At 46.6% G+C, this 22,233-nt stretch overlaps 1 protein-coding gene across 1 annotated transcript in view; it reads right to left on the bottom strand.

Moving 5' to 3' along the window:
• The window catches only part of dsd (attractin-like protein dsd), a 116,158-nt gene that overhangs the window by 40,828 nt on the left and 53,097 nt on the right, over nt 1–22,233 (bottom strand). Inside the window, exon 14 of the mRNA XM_077645532.1 lies at nt 19,068–19,268. Within this exon, the coding sequence (XP_077501658.1) occupies nt 19,068–19,268 (201 nt within the window). The remainder of the gene's footprint in view (nt 1–19,067; nt 19,269–22,233) is intronic.

The raw sequence follows: 22,233 nt of genomic DNA, 5'->3' as shown, positions 1-22,233 counted from the left end.
CGCAGTCGAATACCCATGAGTTCACACGCACTTGGATTTGTGGCAATCTATCATTCATGCAAAGCTGGCTGGATATAAAGTTGTTCACGATAACTTGGTTTGTGCAAATGATGACACCGACAGCTGTGACAAAGCTTCTGTACACAAAGTACAAGCACTCCCTGACTGCCAAAAATATTACGAAGATTATGAGGAGGCATTCCTACCACACGCTGCTGTGTACACTCCAACTGTGATTAATTATATCGCATCCCCAAGGTAGCCTGTTAGCCGAGTCTTGGCAAGCACCACAAGACCGCGTTGAGGAGCTTGCAAAGCACCATGGTAGTGTCTACTTTCAAGAAGCAGAAGCACATAAGGGACTTCTTTATGAAATAAATGCCACTTGTGTCTGACTTTGTAATTTTGGCTGTAATAAGGGAAGTACACTTACTACGAACCTCGGATACAACGAATGCAATCTGCATGACTGTCAGGTTGATAATAAGTGGGCTCTACTGTATCACCACAATGCTTATGGACTGATGTATATAAGAATCATATCGGCAATAGTCTTAGTGAGCCACTCAGTGACTATTTGTTTGAGGATAGCAGGCAGTGGTTTTTCGGTGACTAGTGCCACTGAGCTGCACAACTTCCGGAGTAAGTGATGATGTAAATGCCAAGCCTCTGTTGGTTACATCGTCTGCGGGGAACCATGATGAAGGACTACGATGAACATGAAAAGCTAGCAATGCCAGCAGCAGTGCCGCACGGAAGGGCCTTCATCTTACAATACCAGGTGAGGTAGTTGGTAGCGCCCACAAAATACATGCTACCCAATTATGATGTCAGAAATGGGTGGAGAAAGTCCGTGCCGACCAGGTGACAGGGATTCGTAGCAGATCAATGGACTTCCAACAGTCTGGCTGGCTTGACAGGTGGTATTTTCCGATGTTGGCACTCATGGCAAGCCTGGGCATGTAGTAGTTCTGACGTGCCCGTGCCAACGTTTCAGAAAAGCCGAGGTGCCCAGAAGGAACTTTATATGCTTGAAAAACTTCACCACACAGCACTGTCAGAACCACTAGCATGTACTGTCAGCATCAAATGAAATGCGAACTGCGGAAGCGCGGCCACTGGCCCAGCTTATGCCTCAGCCTGTCGGCAGGAAGCATAGGCGCGCCCATCCGGTTTGCGATACTTTTGCTTCTGTTTTCTGTGACGTTTGTTGTCGCGTTCTTGCCACTGGAGCGCCACATCCATTTTTTCTACGTATGGAAACTTGCGAAGCGTGGTTTCGCTGGCGGCAGCGGCTCTGGTTCACGTAGTTCAGTGAAGCGGCCGTTCTGGGCTCGCTTGCCTGCAGCGCTATGATTTTGCTTCCATCATCGTCGTATATTATCAGTGTCTGGCTGGAAAGCGAACAATAAAAAACTGATCGCGCTGCGCTAGTTTCCATACATAGAAAGAATGATTGTGGCGCTCCAGTGGCGAAACACGGAAAAGAACGTCAAAGAAAACAGAAGCAAAAGTATCGCGAACCGGATGGGCGCGCCTGGGTTTCCTGTCGACACGCTGATGCGCAAGTGGGACCTTTGGCCAGGCTTTCCGCGGTTCACATTTCATTTGACGCTGATAGTGCAGTATGCCCGTGGGGCCGTAGTTTCTCTTGTAGAGGACTCCACCCCACGAGCACAATGCTGACAGCCTGCGCATGAAGAGAGAGGGTGGTGACGAGATGCGGCCTTCGAGGTACTCTATGAGGGGGCACAGCTCTGTGTCCTCTCTCTAATGTTGAGCGAGGACAGACAAGGTTAGGGCACCAAGAAAAGCGGATCTTTTATGCATGGGATAGAAGCATAAGATAGGTAGTCAGCATTGCAGAGTTTCTTGCCTGACTTGAAAATGATGGTGACATCGAATTCCTGTAACCGAAGGGTCTTTAAGGTTCGCTAGCCAACAAAGTGAATGGTGATTACTCACAACTCGAAACGGGCAACCATAAAATGGCTAAAATTTCATTCGCCCACACTTTTCACAGTGGTATAATAATTCACCTCGGACTGCGACAGGGTGCGGCTTGTGTGTAAGCAATCAAGCGCTCAGCACATATCTTGCCACTGAATGAGGACTGCACCCAGGCAGATGTTGTTGGAATCGGTGTGAAGCTCCAAACCCACCTCCTCATCAAAACGGCCAAGTATGGGCACAGTTTACAGAAATTTGCTGAGCTCCTCAAGCTGTTCCTGAGCCTAGATGAAAGGTTGCTGGTGTTTTGTCGGATGTGTCAGAGGCTCGGCTAGCAGGGAAAAGTCTTGCCGAAAACGTTTATAATATGGTCAGAGACCAAAAAAAAATAGCGCACAGCGCGCTTGTTGGTGCGGGTTGGCAGCGAAATTACTGCAGCAGTCTTGTCGAGGTTAGGGCTAAAACCCCAAGCGCTCACAACATGGCACAGAAACTTCAGCCACTGTAACTCAAAGAGGCATTTTGCTGGTTTTTAGACAGAGATCAGCCAAATAAATTGCTGCCAGCAATGCAGCCAAGATTTTGAGACGATCTTCGTAAATGGCAGAGAAAATGACACAATCATCAAGGTAGATGGCACGAATTCCATTTGAGACCAACAGGACAGTGCCCATTATTCTTTGAAAGGTGGCAGGAGTGGAACACAAACCGAAGGGGGCCCCTTGAACTCGTACAACCCATCGGGGGTGATGAATGCAGTTTTCTCATGATCACGTTCACCCACCTCAATCTGCCAGTACCCGCTACATAGATCAAGGGATTCAAAGTATTTGGCATGACGGAGCTGGTCAAAGGAGGCGTCAAGTCGAAGCAACGGGTAGTCATCTCTCTTCGTAATATTGCTGACCTGTTTATAGTTCACAGAAGATCCGAGTGTCTCGTCCTTGTTGACCAGCACAACAGGCGAAGACAATGGGCTTGCTGATGGCTATAACGTATTTACTTGATTCTAGAATCAACACACGCCATTTTTCTGGAAAAAATCGGCTAAAAATAACATGCGCATTAGGATTGAGTACGAAAATGAAACTATGCCAGAAACACCCTATTGTCATCAGCACCACAAAAATGCTGGCTTGGTACTTCTTGCTCACTGATATTATCGATATCACCTACTGCAGTCTTGTATACTGAGAGGCCTCGCGAGGATCTGAAGTGTCCGCCAGCAAGGTGCTGACCTGGACTTGAACCAACACAGAAACATCGGTTCCAAAGATGCGCAGAGTGCTCTATCATGCCGGGTTAAAAAATAAAGGCAAACTGGTGTGTGGAGGATTTCTAATCGCACTCTGTCGCAGCTGGCCAGCCCCTTGCTGAGTGCGCAACTGCTGCCGACACTCCCGTCCAGAGCGCACAAGCATTTTGGCGCGCTGCCAAGGTCTGCACTGTGGATGCCGACAAGGGCACAAAGGAACGAGCTAAGAAAAGCTAATGCTTTAAAATAAGATGATCTTGTGAACGGAGGCTGCCTCCTATCAAGGTCTGCACTGCGGACGCCGACAAGGACACAAAGGGACGAGGTAAGAAAAGCTAATGCTTTAAAAAAAGAAGATCTTGTGAACGGAGGCCACCTCCTATCAAGGTCTGCACTGCGGACGCCAAGAAGGACACAAAGGAACGAGCTAAGAAAAGCTAATGCTTTAAAATAAGATGATCTTGTGAACGGAGGCCGCCTCCAATCAAGGTCTGCACTGCGGATGCCGACAAGGGCACAAATGAACAAGCTAAGAAAAGCTAATGCTTTAAAATAAGATGATCTTGTGAACGGAGGTCGCCTCCTATCAAGGTCTGCACTGCGGATGCCGACAAGGGCACAAAGGAACGAGCTAAGAAAAGCTAATGCTTGAAAATATGATGATCTTGTGAATGGAGGCCGCCTCCTATCAAGGTCGGCACTGCGTATGCCGACAAGGGCACAAAGGAACTAGCTAAGAAAAGCTAATGCTTTAAAAAAAGAAGATCTTGTGAACGGAGGCCACCTCCTATCAAGGTCTGCACTGCGGACGCCAAGAAGGACACAAAGGGACGAGGTAAGAAAAGCTAATGCTTTAAAAAAAGAAGATCTTGTGAACGGAGGCCACCTCCTATCAAGGTCTGCACTGCGGACGCCAAGAAGGACACAAAGGAACGAGCTAAGAAAAGCTAATGCTTTAAAATAAGATGATCTTGTGAACGGAGGCCGCCTCCAATCAAGGTCTGCACTGCGGACGCCAAGGACACAAAGGAACGAGCTAAGAAAAGCTAATGCTTTAAAATAAGATGATCTTGTGAACGGAGGCCGCCTCCAATCAAGGTCTGCACTGCGGATGCCGACAAGGGCACAAAGGAACGAGCTAAGAAAAGCTAATGCTTTAAAATAAGATGATCTTGTGAACGGAGGCCGCCTCCTATCAAGGTCTGCACTGCGGATGCCGACAAGGGCACAAAGGAACGAGCTAAGAAAAGCTAATGCTTGAAAATAAGATGATCTTTTGAACGGAGGCCGCCTCCTATCAAGGTCTGCACTGCGGATGCCGACAAGGGCACAAAGGAACGAGCTAAGAAAAGCTAATGCTTTAAAATAAGATGATCTTGTGAACGGAGGCCGCCTCCAATCAAGGTCTGCACTGCGGATGCCGACAAGGGCACAAAGGAACGAGCTAAGAAAAGCTAATTATTTAAAATAAGATGATCTTGTGAACGGAGGCCGCCTCCTATCAAGGTCTGCACTGCGGATGCCGACAAGGGCACAAAGGAACGAGCTAAGAAAAGCTAATTATTTAAAATAAGATGATCTTGTGAACGGAGGCCGCCTCCTATCAAGGTCAGCACTGCGGATGCCGACAAGGGCACAAAGGAACGAGCTAAGAAAACCTAATGCTTGAAAATAAGATGATCTTTTGAACGGAGGCCGCCTCCTATCAAGGTCTACACTGCGGATGCGGATAAGGGCACAAAGGAACGAGCTAAGAAAAGCTAATGCTTTAAAATAAGATGATCTTGTGAACGGAGGCCGCCTCCTATCAAGGTCTGCACTGCGGATGCCGACAAGGGCACAAAAGAACGAGCTAAGAAAAGCTAATGCTTTAAAATAAGATGATCTTGTGAACGGAGGCCGCCTCCTATCAAGGTCTGCACTGCGGATGCCGACAAGGGCACAAAGGAACGAGCGAAGAAAAGCTAATGCTTTAAAATAAGATGATCTTGTGAACGGAGGCCGCCTCCAATCAAGGTCTGCACTGCGGATGCCGACAAGGGCACAAAGGAACGAGCTAAGAAAAGCTAATTATTTAAAATAAGATGATCTTGTGAACGGAGGCCGCCTCCTATCAAGGTCTGCACTGCGGATGCCGACAAGGGCACAAAGGAACGAGCTAAGAAAAGCTAATTATTTAAAATAAGATGATCTTGTGAACGGAGGCCGCCTCCTATCAAGGTCTGCACTGCGGATGCCGACAAGGGCACAAAGGAACGAGCTAAGAAAAGCTAATGCTTTAAAATAAGATGATCTTGTGAACGGAGGCCGCCTCCAATCAAGGTCTGCACTGCGGATGCCGACAAGGGCACAAAGGAACGAGCTAAGAAAAGCTAATTATTTAAAATAAGATGATCTTGTGAACGGAGGCCGCCTCCTATCAAGGTCTGCACTGCGGATGCCGACAAAGGCACAAAGGAACGAGCTAAGAAAAGCTAATGCTTTAAAATAAGATGATCTTGTGAACGGAGGCCGCCTCCAATCAAGGTCTGCACTGCGGATGCCGACAAGGGCAGAAAGGAACGAGCTAAGAAAAGCTAATTATTTAAAATAAGATGATCTTGTGAACGGAGGCCGCCTCCAATCAAGGTCTGCACTGCGGATGCCGACAAGGGCACAAAGGAACGAGCTAAGAAAAGCTAATTATTTAAAATAAGATGATCTTGTGAACGGAGGCCGCCTCCAATCAAGGTCTGCACTGCGGATGCCGACAAGGGCACAAAGGAACGAGCTAAGAAAAGCTAATTATTTAAAATAAGATGATCTTGTGAACGGAGGCCGCCTCCTATCAAGGTCTGCACTGCGGATGCCGACAAGGGCACAAAGGAACGAGCTAAGAAAAGCTAATGCTTGAAAATAAGATGATCTTTTGAACGGAGGCCGCCTCCTATCAAGGTCTACACTGCGGATGCGGATAAGGGCACAAAGGAACGAGCTAAGAAAATTAAAATAAGATGATCTTGTGAACGGAGGCCGCCTCCTATCAAGGTCTGCACTGCGGATGCCGACAAGGGCACAAAAGAACGAGCTAAGAAAAGCTAATGCTTTAAAATAAGATGATCTCGTGAACGGAGGCCGCCTCCTATCAAGGTCTGCACTGCGGATGTCGACAAGGGCACAAAGGAACGAGCTAAGAAAAGTTAATGCTTTAAAATAAGATGATCTTGTGAACGGAGGCCGCCTCCTATCAAGGTCTGCACTGCGGACGCCGACAAGGGCACAAAGGAACGAGCTAAGGAAAGCTAATGCTTTGAAATAAGATGATCTTATGAACGGAGGCCGCCTCCTATCAAGGTCTGCACTGCGGATGCCGACAAGGGCACAAAGGAACGAGCTAAGAAAAGCTAATGCTTGAAAATAAGATGATCTTGTGAACGGAGGCCGCCTCCTATCAAGGTCTGCACTGCGGACGCCGACAAGGACACAAAGGAACGAGCTAAGAAAAGCTAATGCTTTAAAATAAGATGATCTTGTGAACGGAGGCTGCCTCCTATCAAGGTCTGCACTGCGGATGCGGATAAGGGCACAAAGGAACGAGCTAAGAAAAGCTAATTATTTAAAATAAGATGATCTTGTGAATGGAGGCCGCCTCCTATCAAGGTCTGCACTGCGGATGCCGACAAGGGCACAAAGGAAGGAGCTAAGAAAAGCTAATGCTTTAAAATAAGATGATCTTGTGAACGGAGGCCGCCTCCTATCAAGGTCTGCCCTGCGGATGCCGACGAAGGCACAAAGGAACGAGCTAAGAAAAGCTAATGCTTTAAAATAAGATGATCTTGTGAACGGAGGATGCCTCCTATCAAGGTCTGCACTGCGGTTGCGGATAAGGGCACAAAGGAACGAGCTAAGAAAAGCTAATTATTTAAAATAAGATGATCTTGTGAACGGAGGCCGCCTACTATCAAGGTCTGCACTGCGGATGCCGACAAGGACACAAAGGAACGAGCTAAGAAAAGCTAATGCTTTAAAATAAGATGAACTTGTGAACGGAGGACGCCTCCTATCAAGGTCTGCACTGCGGATGTGGATAAGGGCACAAAGGAACGAGCTAAGAAAAGCTAATTATTTAAAATAAGATGATCTTGTGAATGGAGGCCGCCTCCTATCAAGGTCTGCACTGCGGATGCCGACAAGGGCACAAAGGAACGAGCTAAGAAAAGCTAATGCTTGAAAATAAGATGATCTTGTGAACGGAGGCCGCCTCCTACCAAGGTCTGCACTGCGGACGCCGACAAGGGCACAAAGGAACGAGCTAAGGAAAGCTAATGCTTTAAAATAAGATGGTCTTGTGAACGGAGGCCGCCTCCTATCAAGGTCTGCACTGCGGATGCCGACAACGGCACAAAGGAACGAGCTAAGAAAAGCTAATGCTTGAAAATAAGATGATCTTGTGAACGGAGGCCGCCTCCTATCAAGGTCTGCACTGCGGATGCCGACAAGGGCACTAAGGAACTAGCTAGGAAAGGCTAATGCTTAAAAATAAGATGATCTTGTGAACGGAGGCCGCCTCCTATCAAGGTCTGCACTGCGGATGCCGACAAGGGCACAAAGGAACGAGCTAAGAAAAGCTAATGCTTGAAAATAAGATGATCTTGTGAACGGAGGCTGCCTCCTATCAAGGTCTGCACTGCGGAAGCCGACAAGGACACAAAGGAACGAGCTAAGAAAAGCTAATGCTTTAAAATAAGATGATCTTGTGAACGGAGGCTGCCTCCTATCAAGGTCTGCACTGCGGACGCCGACAAGGACACAAAGGAACGAGCTAAGAAAAGCTAATGATTTAAAATAAGATGATCTTGTGAACGGAGGCTGCCTCATATGAAGGTCTGCACTGCGGATGCCGACAAGGACACAAAGGGACGAGGTAAGAAAAGGTAATGCTTTAAAATAAGATGGTCTTGTGAACGGAGGCCGCCTCCAATCAAGGTCTGCACTGCGGATGCCGACAAGGGCACAAAGGAACGAGCTAAGAAAAGCTAATTATTTAAAATAAGATGATCTTGTGAACGGAGGCCGCCTCCTATCAAGGTCTACACTGCGGATGCGGATAAGGGCACAAAGGAACGAGCTAAGAAAAGCTAATGCTTTAAAATAAGATGATCTTGTGAACGGAGGCCGCCTCCTATCAAGGTCTGCACTGCGGATGCCGACAAGGGCACAAAAGAACGAGCTAAGAAAAGCTAATGCTTTAAAATAAGATGATCTTGTGAACGGAGGCCGCCTCCTATCAAGGTCTGCACTGCGGATGCCGACAAGGGCACAAAGGAACGAGCTAAGAAAAGCTAATGCTTGAAAATAAGATGATCTTGTGAACGGAGGCTGCCTCCTATCAAGGTCTGCACTGCGGAAGCCGACAAGGACACAAAGGAACGAGCTAAGAAAAGCTAATGCTTTAAAATAAGATGATCTTGTGAACGGAGGCTGCCTCCTATCAAGGTCTGCACTGCGGACGCCGACAAGGACACAAAGGAACGAGCTAAGAAAAGCTAATGATTTAAAATAAGATGATCTTGTGAACGGAGGCTGCCTCATATGAAGGTCTGCACTGCGGATGCCGACAAGGACACAAAGGGACGAGGTAAGAAAAGGTAATGCTTTAAAATAAGATGGTCTTGTGAACGGAGGCCGCCTCCAATCAAGGTCTGCACTGCGGATGCCGACAAGGGCACAAAGGAACGAGCTAAGAAAAGCTAATGCTTGAAAATAAGATGATCTTTTGAACGGAGGCCGCCTCCTATCAAGGTCTACACTGCGGATGCGGATAAGGGCACAAAGGAACGAGCTAAGAAAAGCTAATGCTTTAAAATAAGATGATCTTGTGAACGGAGGCCGCCTCCTATCAAGGTCTGCACTGCGGATGCCGACAAGGGCACAAAAGAACGAGCTAAGAAAAGCTAATGCTTTAAAATAAGATGATCTTGTGAACGGAGGCCGCCTCCTATCAAGGTCTGCACTGCGGATGTCGACAAGGGCACAAAGGAACGAGCTAAGAAAAGCTAATGCTTTAAAATAAGATGATCTTGTGAACGGAGGCCGCCTCCTATCAAGGTCTGCACTGCGGACGCCGACAAGGGCACAAAGGAACGAGCTAAGGAAAGCTAATGCTTTGAAATAAGATGATCTTGTGAACGGAGGCCGCCTCCTATCAAGGTCTGCACTGCGGATGCTGACAAGGGCACAAAGGAACAAGCTAAGAAAAGCTAATGCTTTAAAATAAGATGATCTTGTGAACGGAGGGCCGCCTCCTATCAAGGTCTGCCCTGCGGATGCCGACAAGGGCACAAAGGTACGAGCTAAGAAAAGCTAATGCTTTAAAATAAGATGATCTTGTGAACGGAGGACGCCTCCTATCAAGGTCTGCACTGCGGATGCCGACAAGGGCACAAATGAACAAGCTAAGAAAAGCTAATGCTTTAAAATAAGATGATCTTGTGAACGGAGGCCGCCTCCTATCAAGGTCTGCACTGCGGATGCGGATAAGGGCACAAAGGAACGAGCTAAGAAAAGCTAATTATTTAAAATAAGATGATCTTGTGAATGGAGGCCGCCTCCTATCAAGGTCTGCACTGCGGATGCCGACAAGGGCACAAAGGAACGAGCTAAGAAAAGCTAATGCTTGAAAATAAGATGATCTTGTGAACGGAGGCCGCCTCCTATCAAGGTCTGCACTGCGGACGCCGACAAGGACACAAAGGAACGAGCTAAGAAAAGGTAATGCTTTAAAATAAGATGGTCTTGTGAATGGAGGCCGCCTCCTATCAAGGTCTGCACTGCGGACGCCGACAAGGACACAAAGGAACGAGCTAAGAAAAGCTAATGCTTTAAAATAAGATGATCTTGTGAACGGAGGCCGCCTCCTATCAAGGTCTGCACTGCGGATGCGGATAAGGGCACAAAGGAACGAGCTAAGAAAAGCTAATTATTTAAAATAAGATGATCTTGTGAATGGAGGCCGCCTCCTATCAAGGTCTGCACTGCGGATGCCGACAAGGGCACAAAGGAAGGAGCTAAGAAAAGCTAATGCTTTAAAATAAGATGATCTTGTGAACGGAGGCCGCCTCCTATCAAGGTCTGCCCTGCGGATGCCGACGAGGGCACAAAGGAACGAGCTAAGAAAAGCTAATGCTTTAAAATAAGATGATCTTGTGAACGGAGGATGCCTCCTATGAAGGTCTGCACTGCGGTTGCGGATAAGGGCACAAAGGAACGAGCTAAGAAAAGCTAATTATTTAAAATAAGATGATCTTGTGAATGGAGGCCGCCTCCTATCAAGGTCTGCACTGCGGATGCCGACAAGGGCACAAAGGAACGAGCTAAGAAAAGCTAATGCTTGAAAATAAGATGATCTTGTGAACGGAGGCCGCCTCCTACCAAGGTCTGCACTGCGGACGCCGACAAGGGCACAAAGGAACGAGCTAAGGAAAGCTAATGCTTTAAAATAAGATGATCTTGTGAACGGAGGCCGCCTCCTATCAAGGTCTGCACTGCGGATGCCGACAACGGCACAAAGGAACGAGCTAAGAAAAGCTAATGCTTGAAAATAAGATGATCTTGTGAACGGAGGCCGCCTCCTATCAAGGTCTGCACTGCGGATGCCGACAAGGGCACTAAGGAACTAGCTAGGAAAGGCTAATGCTTAAAAATAAGATGATCTTGTGAACGGAGGCCGCCTCCTATCAAGGTCTGCACTGCGGATGCCGACAAGGGCACAAAGGAACGAGCTAAGAAAAGCTAATGCTTGAAAATAAGATGATCTTGTGAACGGAGGCTGCCTCCTATCAAGGTCTGCACTGCGGATGCCGACATGGACACAAAGGAACGAGCTAAGAAAAGCTAATGCTTTAAAATAAGATGATCTTGTGAACGGAGGCTGCCTCCTATCAAGGTCTGCACTGCGGACGCCGACAAGGACACAAAGGAACGAGCTAAGAAAAGCTCATGATTTAAAATAAGATGATCTTGTGAACGGAGGCTGCCTCATATGAAGGTCTGCACTGCGGATGCCGACAAGGACACAAAGGGACGAGGTAAGAAAAGGTAATGCTTTAAAATAAGATGGTCTTGTGAATGGAGGCCGCCTCCTATCAAGGTCCGCACTGCGGACGCCGACAAGGACACAAAGGAACGAGCTAAGAAAAGCTAATGCTTTAAAATAAGATGATCTTGTGAACGGAGGCCGCCTCCTATCAAGGTCTGCACTGCGGATGCGGATAAGGGCACAAAGGAACGAGCTAAGAAAAGCTAATTATTTAAAATAAGATGATCTTGTGAATGGAGGCCGCCTCCTATCAAGGTCTGCACTGCGGATGCCGACGAGGGCACAAAGGAACGAGCTAAGAAAAGCTAATGCTTTAAAATAAGATGATCTTGTGAACGGAGGATGCCTCCTATCAAGGTCTGCACTGCGGATGCGGATAAGGGCACAAAGGAACGAGCTAAGAAAAGCTAATTATTTAAAATAAGATGATCTTGTGAACGGAGGACGCCTCCTATCAAGGTCTGCACTGCGGATGTGGATAAGGGCACAAAGGAACGAGCTAAGAAAAGCTAATTATTTAAAATAAGATGATCTTGTGAATGGAGGCCGCCTCCTATCAAGGTCTGCACTGCGGATGCCGACAAGGGCACAAAGGAACGAGCTAAGAAAAGCTAATGCTTGAAAATAAGATGATCTTGTGAACGGAGGCCGCCTCCTACCAAGGTCTGCACTGCGGACGCCCACAAGGGCACAAAGGAACGAGCTAAGGAAAGCTAAAGCTTTAAAATAAGATGATCTTGTGAACGGAGGCCGCCTCCTATCAAGGTCTGCACTGCGGATGCCGACAACGGCACAAAGGAATGAGCTAAGAAAAGCTAATGCTTGAAAATAAGATGATCTTGTGAACGGAGGCCGCCTCCTATCAAGGTCTGCACTGCGGATGCCGACAAGGGCACAAAGGAACGAGCTAAGAAAAGCTAATGCTTGAAAATAAGATGATCTTGTGAACGGAGGCTGCCTCCTATCAAGGTCTGCACTGCGGATGCCGACAAGGGCGCAAAGGAACGAGCTAAGAAAAGCTAATGCTTGAAAATAAGTTGATCTTGTGAACGGAGGCCGCATCCTATCAGGGTCTGCACTGCGGATGCCGACAAGGGCACAAAGGAATGAGCTAAGAAAAGCTAATGCTTGAAAATAAGTTGATCTTGTGAACGGAGGCCGCATCCTATCAAGGTCTGCACTGCGGATGTGGATAAGGGCACAAAGGAACGAGCTAAGAAAAGCTAATTATTTAAAATAAGATGATCTTGTTAATGGAGGCCGCCTCCTATCAAGGTCTGCACTGCGGATGCCGACAAGGGCACAAAGGAACGAGCTAAGAAAAGCTAATGCTTGAAAATAAGATGATCTTGTGAACGGAGGCCGCCTCCTACCAAGGTCTGCACTGCGGACGCCGACAAGGGCACAAAGGAACGAGCTAAGGAAAGCTAATGCTTTAAAATAAGATGATCTTGTGAACGGAGGCCGCCTCCTATCAAGGTCTGCACTGCGGATGCCGACAAGGGCACAAAGGAACGAGCTAAGAAAAGCTAATGCTTGAAAATAAGATGATCTTGTGAACGGAGGCTGCCTCCTATCAAGGTCTGCACTGCGGATGCCGACATGGACACAAAGGAACGAGCTAAGAAAAGCTAATGCTTAAAAATAAGATGATCTTGTGAACGGAGGCCGCCTCCTATCAAGGTCTGCACTGCGGACGCCGACAAGGACACAAAGGAACGAGCTAAGAAAAGCTCATGATTTAAAATAAGATGATCTTGTGAACGGAGGCTGCCTCATATGAAGGTCTGCACTGCGGATGCCGACAAGGACACAAAGGGACGAGGTAAGAAAAGGTAATGCTTTAAAATAAGATGGTCTTGTGAATGGAGGCCACCTCCTATCAAGGTCTGCACTGCGGACGCCGACAAGGACACAAAGGAACGAGCTAAGAAAAGCTAATGCTTGAAAATAAGATGATCTTGTGAACGGAGGCCGCCTCCTACCAAGGTCTGCACTGCGGACGCTGACAAGGGCACAAAGGAACGAGCTAAGGAAAGCTAATGCTTTAAAATAAGATGATCTTGTGAACGGAGGCCGCCTCCTATCAAGGTCTGCACTGCGGATGCCGACAACGGCACAAAGGAATGAGCTAAGAAAAGCTAATGCTTGAAAATAAGATGATCTTGTGAACGGAGGCCGCCTCCTATCAAGGTCTGCACTGCGGATGCCGACAAGGGCACTAAGGAACTAGCTAGGAAAGGCTAATGCTTAAAAATAAGATGATCTTGTGAACGGAGGCCGCCTCCTATCAAGGTCTGCACTGCGGATGCCGACAAGGGCACAAAGGAACGAGCTAAGAAAAGCTAATGCTTGAAAATAAGATGATCTTGTGAACGGAGGCTGCCTCCTATCAAGGTCTGCACTGCGGATGCCGACAAGGGCACAAAGGAACGAGCTAAGAAAAGCTAATGCTTGAAAATAAGTTGATCTTGTGAACGGAGGCCGCATCCTATCAGGGTCTGCACTGCGGATGCCGACAAGGGCACAAAGGAACGAGCTAAGAAAAGCTAATGCTTGAAAATAAGTTGATCTTGTGAACGGAGGCCGCATCCTATCAAGGTCTGCACTGCGGATGCCGAAAAGGGCACAAAGGAACGAGCTAAGAAAAGCTAATGCTTGAAAATAAGATGATCTTGTGATTGGAGGCCGCCTCCTATCAAGGTCTGCACTGCGGATGCCGACAAGGGCACAAAGGAACGAGGTAAGAAAAGCTAATGCTTTAAAAAAAGATGATCTTGTGAACGGAGGCCGCCTCCTATCAAGGTCTGCACTGCGGACGCCAACAAGGGCACAAAGGAACGAGCTAAGGAAAGCTAATGCTTGAAAATAAGATGATCTTGTGAACGGAGGCCGCCTCCTATCAAGGTCTGTACTGCGGATGCCGACAAGGGCACTGAGGAACTAGCTAGGAAAGGCTAATGCTTAAAAATAAGATGATCTTGTGAACGGAGGCCGCCTCCTATCAAGGTCTGCACTGCGGATGCCGACAAGGGCACAAAGGAACGAGCTAAGAAAAGCTAATGCTTGAAAATAAGATGATCTTGTGAACGGAGGCTGCCTCCTATCAAGGTCTGCACTGCGGATGCCGACAAGGACACAAAGGAACGAGCTAAGAAAAGGTAATGCTTTAAAATAAGATGATCTTGTGAACGGAGGCTGCCTCCTATCAAGGTCTGCACTGCGGATGCCGACAAGGGCACAAAGGAACGAGCTAAGAAAAGCTAATGCTTGAAAAAAAGATGATCTTGTGAACGGAGGCCGCCTCCTATCAAGGTCTGCACTGCGGACGCCAACAAGGGCACAAAGGAACGAGCTAAGGAAAGCTAATGCTTGAAAATAAGATGATCTTGTGAACGGAGGCTGCCTCATATGAAGGTCTGCACTGCGGATGCCAACAAGGGCACAAATGAACAAGCTAAGAAAAGCTAATGCTTTAAAATAAGATGATCTTGTGAACGGAGGTCGCCTCCTATCAAGGTCTGCACTGCGGATGCCGACAAGGGCACAAAGGAACGAGCTAAGAAAAGCTAATGCTTGAAAATATGATGATCTTGTGAATGGAGGCCGCCTCCTATCAAGGTCTGCACTGCGTATGCCGACAAGGGCACAAAGGAACTAGCTAAGAAAAGCTAATGCTTGAAAATAAGATGATCTTGTGAACGGAGGCCGCCTCCTATCAAGGTCTGCACTGCGGATGCCGACAAGGGCACAAAGGAACGAGCTAAGAAAAGCTAATGCTTGAAAATAAGATGATCTTGTGAACGGAGGCCGCCTCCTATCAAGGTCTGCACTGCGGATGCCGACAAGGGCACAAAGGAACGAGCTAAGAAAAGCTAATGCTTGAAAATAAGATGGATCGTGTGAACGGAAGCCCCCTCCCATCCTTCTGCAGACATTTGATAGGGGTGTTGACGAATAGGCCTTTCACTTTCATCAACTGTTGTTTCGTTAATGATGTCTGCCTGACCTTAGAGGTGGTCGCGAAGTAGTCATGGAAAAAGCCAAAGATAGTTTGCAGGTGTCATTTTTGGTCAGCCATTAGGTCAGAATGGACATCAGCTGTAACTGTAATATCACTGGCCTCTAGAGTTTCCGGAGTCATGTTGTTGAACAGCAATTACGCACAATGGCCGACTAGCTGACTAGCATGCTAACTTCACTGAAATAGGCATGGCAGTTTCTTTCGGCAAATGGCGGTATTCGGCACTGAAGTTCGTTACCAGAAGCTCAGGTTGCTTGCTGTCCAGGGCAAGGACTCTCTGGGCAACGTAGCCTTTTTGGCTTTGTGATGCTGTGGGTTTTCCAGTGCCCTTTGTTTGCTACTGGTTGCAGCCATAGCGGCCAACTGAAGCGGCGTGCCACGGTGTAGCAATTAAGAAATGTTGCCCATCTGCGACAATTACTGAACCAAAATGCCTCAAGCGAAGATTGACACCATGCGTGAAGTCGACACCGGTGCGTTATTGAAACAGAATATCACCAAAAGCACAGCACACTCATTCGTTTGGAAGTATGGGACTTGGGCTTGGAAGGCTGGAAACTTGGGCAATGTACCTGCGGCCGCTTTGACGACTTTCACTTTTTGAACTTGAAAGTCGTGCAACCTCGCAACTCACAAAGTAACTTGCATGTCACGGGACAGCTGCATGCTGCTCGATTTTCCAGCCCTGCGACCATGCTCACAGGCGGCTGCACGCCCTCCACGATACTGAAGTGGTCCTATGCTGTGCAAGTTCAAACGCACTGGACGCCGCTCGACTCTTCAGTTTTGAAAGCAAAGAATGGGCCTTACGATAAGTTCGGGCTTTAGTAACAGAAGATTTTGGCTGTTGCCTTCCAGGAAAGAAAGCAGAAGGTGATAACGGAATACTTTAGAACAATAAAATAAGGTAATCTCACCCCAAGACTGCTTTCCAAATGCAGTGTACCGCACATTCTGCTAACTTTCGTTACTTCGAACTTCAGATAATTCGAACTGTGCCGGTGTCCACATGGAATTCGAATTAACAAGATTTTACTGTAAAAGACTTGCTTGCAGCACCGTTTTCTTGCCATGCCTGCTGTCCAGAGTAGCGAAGAGGTGCCCGCTTTAATCTTGAGGGATGTCAGCTTGTTTCGATCCGTAGACCTCCTGCTTGGCGAAAATGCCAAAAAGTGTCGCAAGAGCAGCGAGCCGCACAACGGTACATGGTTTGCACCACTTTTGGTCCCAGCAGCACTAATGCAACTTCCCATCAACAGTAGCAGGTGGTCCCTTTACAAGAGTATCACCCTGTGAAAGCCAAGCACCTGTTCAGACGACTTTACCTGGTTCCAGTCAAGATGCGAGCATAGCATCTCCCACAAACGAGGTGGATGCTCTAACACCAGACCAGGGGTTCTCAAACTGGGTTCCGTGGAACCCTGGGGTTCATTGGACTGCTTTTTGGGGTTCCCCCAAGTACTTAAATCCATGCATGCCTCAACCCCACTTTTCTTTACCCACTTTATTTTGGGACTAATCACACTGTAATTGTTCACTACAGACTATTTTACTCTACAGCCAGTCATTATTAATGACATTTGGGCATTTATTGAGGTGCCCTGTGTCTATGTGCTCCTTTCTGCATGCATCTCGGGCACGATGCGATGGAAGCCAAGACACAGGGGGCTCCTTGGCATCCTTTGAAAACTGTTGGGGCTCCCTGGGGCTCAAAAAATAGTGAACCCCTGCACTAAATGCGGTGTCATGGACATATGCACATGCACAGAAACAGAGAGAAAAGTTTTGCAAGTATTACACCTTCCCAGTGGTCACCAGTTGATTGCTGCTCAGTCTTCTCCATATTCTTTCACTTCAAAAAAATCAGTACCGATATTTCACAATGGCCCCTCTTTTTCATATTTTGTTCAAAGTTCAAGTCATCCAGAAATGAAATTAGGAATGTTACCATTGAAACATGAGCACAGCCCACCCAACCAAGGGCTGTAACAAAACTTTCATTACACTTGTCAAGTGGAATCTGCAGAGTGTGCACGCTTAGTCTGCTACAGAATGTGGGGGTGATGTTTAGGGCTGGAATCTGTATCTATCTTAGTAATGGGATGCAATTTATTGAAATTAACAATGAGAAATCAGCGACAACTAAAGTTACATCGGGAGTACCCCAAGGAAGTGTCCTGGCACCGGTACTGTTCCTAATATTTATAAATGACCTACCATCTTGTGTTTCACAGAACATAAAACTTTTCGCAGATGACTGCGTCCTTTACATGGAAATTAACTCTCTTAATGACCATATAGTTTCAAATAACGCGTTAACAGCAGTTTCCCAGTGGTGTAAGGACTGACAGATGGACATCAATTTAAATAAATCTGTCCTTTTATCTATAACTAGGAAAAAACACACATCAGCTTTTCAGTACACGCTTAATAATATTCATCTTGCATTTGTCCTTGAGCATAAGCACCTTGGTGTGACACTAACCTCTGATTTCAGATGGGATTCGCACGTTAACATCATCACATCTAATGCCCTAAAACAAGTCTTCTTTATTAATAGACGCCTTAAACCAGCACCCTCTGAAACAAAATTACTAGCATATAAAACTATTGTCAGACCAATCCTAGAGTATGCCAACAACGTTTGGTGCAGAAAGGGGTGCAGAGAAAGGCACTAAGATGTGTGTACAATAAACACTCCCTTACAGACTCATTAACGCAATTACTAAAACATTCAGAACTCCTAACCCCGGAAAACAGAGCAAAATTTGCAAGACTTAAAATCATGTATCAGCTAATACACAACCAACTAAAAGTGTCCGCTACAAAATACATAACGACCACAAAAACTAGATCGACCCGCCACGACCTCACTCACAAATTAAACGAGTTTCCATTCCGTACTGACATATTCAAGTACTCATTTTTTCCTCGCGCAACACTACAATAGAACAATCTAAACATAGATATTACTAACAGCTCATCATCAGATGCGATTAGTGCCCTGGTTAGAGATCACCTGTATGTTTCCCAGTAGTTATTCTCATTTTCCACACTTTCCTATTCTGACATTTATTTTTACATTTTTTTGTGCCTAGACTGAAATTACAGCTCTAACTACAGCCGATTTTCCTAGTCACAATGTTTGCAGCCTATTATTTGTACCTTAACTTGAATTGTAACCAATCTTATAACATTTTGTACCATATGTTATTGTTCAAGTTGTTTTACTTACCAATATGTGCACTACACCTGGTTGTATAATTCACCGCCCTTCCTGTTACAGTCCCGATGGGACTTACAGTATCAATAAATAAATAATAAATAAATAAAACAATTTCCCAGTAAGCACATGCTATGCATGAACAACGGTTTACACTTTATTAGCGAAAAAAGCTGGGCAAGTTGGTACAGGTTCATGGTAGACACCAGCAAAGAGGACAACACGAACTTGAAGGGAAAAAAGACTCGCTTGTCCAGTCTTTCTTCGCTTCAAGCCCATGTTATCCACTGCACTGTTGACTACCATCAATTAGCACTTCACTTTTCCCTAAATGCTATAATGCGCCTAGATGGCAATGGCTAATGGTGCCACTGCACTCTCGAGCATTCTAATTGCATTCCCAAGACAAGTGTGCCAAAACTTTATGCTCATAGCAAAGAACTTGCAATGACACTAATGGAGACCTAGGGATGTTTTGCAATCTAGCAACAGTCATGGCACAGCAGACGGATCAGGGCAAACATCACGTGCTACTTACTGGGGCAGTCAGTGAAGTACCAATTGGGGGCTGGGCAGAGGCTGCCATTAACCCGGTATGTTGAGCCAGCAGGAGACAGTGGTCCTGATGCTGAGCCCTCCAGGCACTGGCCTTTACCTGTATTGCTGCCATCGTCACACCAGCCACACCGCTCATGCTCCTGACAAGCACTGCATGTCTGGAAGTCCTCACAAGACAGGGCTGCAAAGAGGAGAAAACAGCGGACCATTTGCTATGTGGCGGAGAATGAGCGCAGGGGTGCGCAGGTTCACAGCAGCACACAGCCCATGAGCAGCACTGCGGTAAAGACAGGATCCTGACTGCTTCAAAAAACAGCTAGGCTCTCTGCACACATCAAGCACGTGTTCTTGCACTTTGTGCCTATCAAAGTGCAATCACACACGCTTATTTACGACTGAACTTTGGTCTCATAGAGTTCACCACAAACAACAGAAGATGAATTACACTGTAGCTCGTGCAGAATTTAAAACTTAAGTGAGCTCACCAGTGCCAGCGTCCATAAATACACGGAAAAACTAGCACTAGCATAAACTAGCACTGCAGTCGTCGGCACAGTCGCTGTCTACAATGAGGCAGACGTTGCAATCTTAGCCACCAGGCTGTCATTGCAAGGTTACGGCAACTTGGCAAAAAGTTCGCAGGTCATCCTCGCTCTTCGGGTGGACCTGTAGGTCACCGGAACTGAAAGCACGTTCTGCAAGCATCACAGACACTTGCTTTTTCCACTGGGTCTCTTCTCTGCTTTAGCCCAGACGGCAGCCTTGTCCTTCAGAATGGTGCTCAGCGTGCTTCTCAGAATCTTGTATGCTGCGGCAACTTCGGATTTCTTCTCGCGTTGTTCAACTTGCTTGATAATTTACAGCTTCATGGAAAAGGGGAGGTTCTGCCGTTTCATGGCTGCCATCATGTGCTCAAGACACCAAAAACCATGTGAAATTGCCGATGGCAGCACGACGCACCATACGTGCGAACTGCGTGACAATGTGGGCAAAAATGGTGCAGCGCGCTAAAAATGCATATTCTGGTTGGCTGGGTACGTGCCCGCTGCCTACACCATGGAAGATCTACATCATAATTTGTCTGCAAGCGCTACATGACACCATAGCAACAATAGCACCTGCAGGTACATGTGAGAAAGCTAACTTCTAGAGATGTGCTGAAAGAAAGCCAGCTTTTCGAGTCAACCGGAGTTGTTCGCAGCTTGATAGGACCTGCGGGGAAGCTAACTCCTGAGATGTGTACAGGGAAAGCCAGCTTCTTAAGTCGTGTTGCCCAAAGTTCTGTCTATCGGATGTGACAGTTAATTTTTGCATGATATAGCCATACATTTTCCTATACATTCACATTTTAGCTTTATGATGCTCAGAAATTATACAATATATAGATTAATTTGATTTAACTGATTTTGATACAATCAAGTCCGACTGCAGTTGAAGAAATAGAACAGAGAAAAACGGCAATTTTTTAAGCGTTTCCCCGATATGTAAGTCATTGCGGTTCATGCGGTGGATTTCAGCAATTAAACTTTGGAGACACCACAGAAAATGAGGCATATGAGCGGATACATTCACTTTCATGAAACAGATTTTTTTTTGGCATTTTTTGGATATGAAAGCCACATCTCCCTTAAGGGGGGAGGCTACTCTTAAAGAAAAAAAATTTGTTTCTGCACCAAATTTAATCAAATTGCACACCCATGACTAGTTTTTCATGCTGATTCCAAAAATGTCATTGGTTTCATGATAGGATCATTAGTTATTGAGATACACTTAATTACACCCTTCTCACTAATAAGAACAATTAAGAGAAAAACACATTAAAAAGTTTATAAATTGCACTTGGTTGGGTTCTAGAAACAGAAATGAATACAATGTTGGAAACAGTTTTTTAATTTTACTATCATAAGTAGTTTTTAAAGACATTGAAACTCAAGGTACAAATAGTGCCTAACTTGCAATCAAAAACTAGAGCAAATTAAAAAATTTCTGAACCTTAATTACAAATTCTACTCCCAACATTTTGTAGACTACACATATGGCTACTTGCTAAAAAAAGAATTATGGTTCTATCTGCCATAGCTGCTGAGATATGCTAGTTTGGGACATGCTACGAGTCCAAAATTTCCATTTCGAGAAAAACAGCAAAAACAAACGAAGTGGTGTTTATGGCAAAGTACTTCAAATTTATTTATATACTGGCATCAGCAGACACTTAATAACCTCCTGGAAGGTAGTCTGTCTGACCAGAGTTATTAAAATGGCGCTTTTTGAGCGAGCACTGAAGATTGCATACTTTGCACTTCACTGACGACAGCATCTCGTTCACCAAGCGCAAGCTGACGATGGAGAAGGTGTCGCCGGGTGGGGCAGTTGCGGCGTCTCCCTTTGCACCGAAGAATGCTGCCTTTCGCTCTGTTGCTGCCGCTGATGCCATCTCCTGAAGTTTCTCCTGGGCTTTTTTGTCCCTTTCTTCTATCTCGGAAGGTTGCAGCATTCGGGTATCGCGACGAACACGGCCGCTGCCCGATGAGGCTTCCGCGACCGGCGGCGCCGTTAGGCCTAGCTCGGTCGGCACCTCCCGATCCGCTGGCGGAGGCGTACCCACGGTGCCTGTGGTGTCCGCGGTGCTCGAGGTGACCGTGGCGCTCTTCTTGAGGTTGTTAATGAGCGATTTTTTCCTCTTTTTTTCGTATCTGTGCGTCGTGCTGAACTTTGGCGCCGGCGTTGACATCGTCGCGAGATGCACCAGCGAACATACCTTGACAAAATGGCTACCGCTTGGGCTCAACAGACGCTTCCAGCAGACGACACGAGGCCCTTCAGCCAATCAGATAGCAGCTTTCAGTCACGTGCACCGACTAGCGAATAGCATCGCGCGTTGCGACTGCTTTTTGGCGGCATTTTCTCCCTCATCCAATAAGCATAAAGGAGCAGGAACTGCGCGAAATTTAAAACGAAAAGCAGCTCTTCCAAACGAGACCAAGATGGCCGCGATCGCTGCAGTGAAACGATAATAGCATGTCTCGGAAAAAGCCCCGTTGTTGCGCGAAAATTTGCCAAGAGCGAGCTCGGATCGAAGTTTTATACTCCTTTTACAGCCCAAATATTGGCTCTAGAGATTAGAAAATTCACAGGGTGGTAGAGAA

Source organism: Amblyomma americanum, chromosome 1 (assembly GCF_052857255.1).
Source record: "Amblyomma americanum isolate KBUSLIRL-KWMA chromosome 1, ASM5285725v1, whole genome shotgun sequence".
Taxonomy (NCBI): Eukaryota; Metazoa; Arthropoda; class Arachnida; order Ixodida; family Ixodidae; genus Amblyomma; species Amblyomma americanum.
This window is presented reverse-complemented; position numbering and strand designations above follow the sequence as displayed.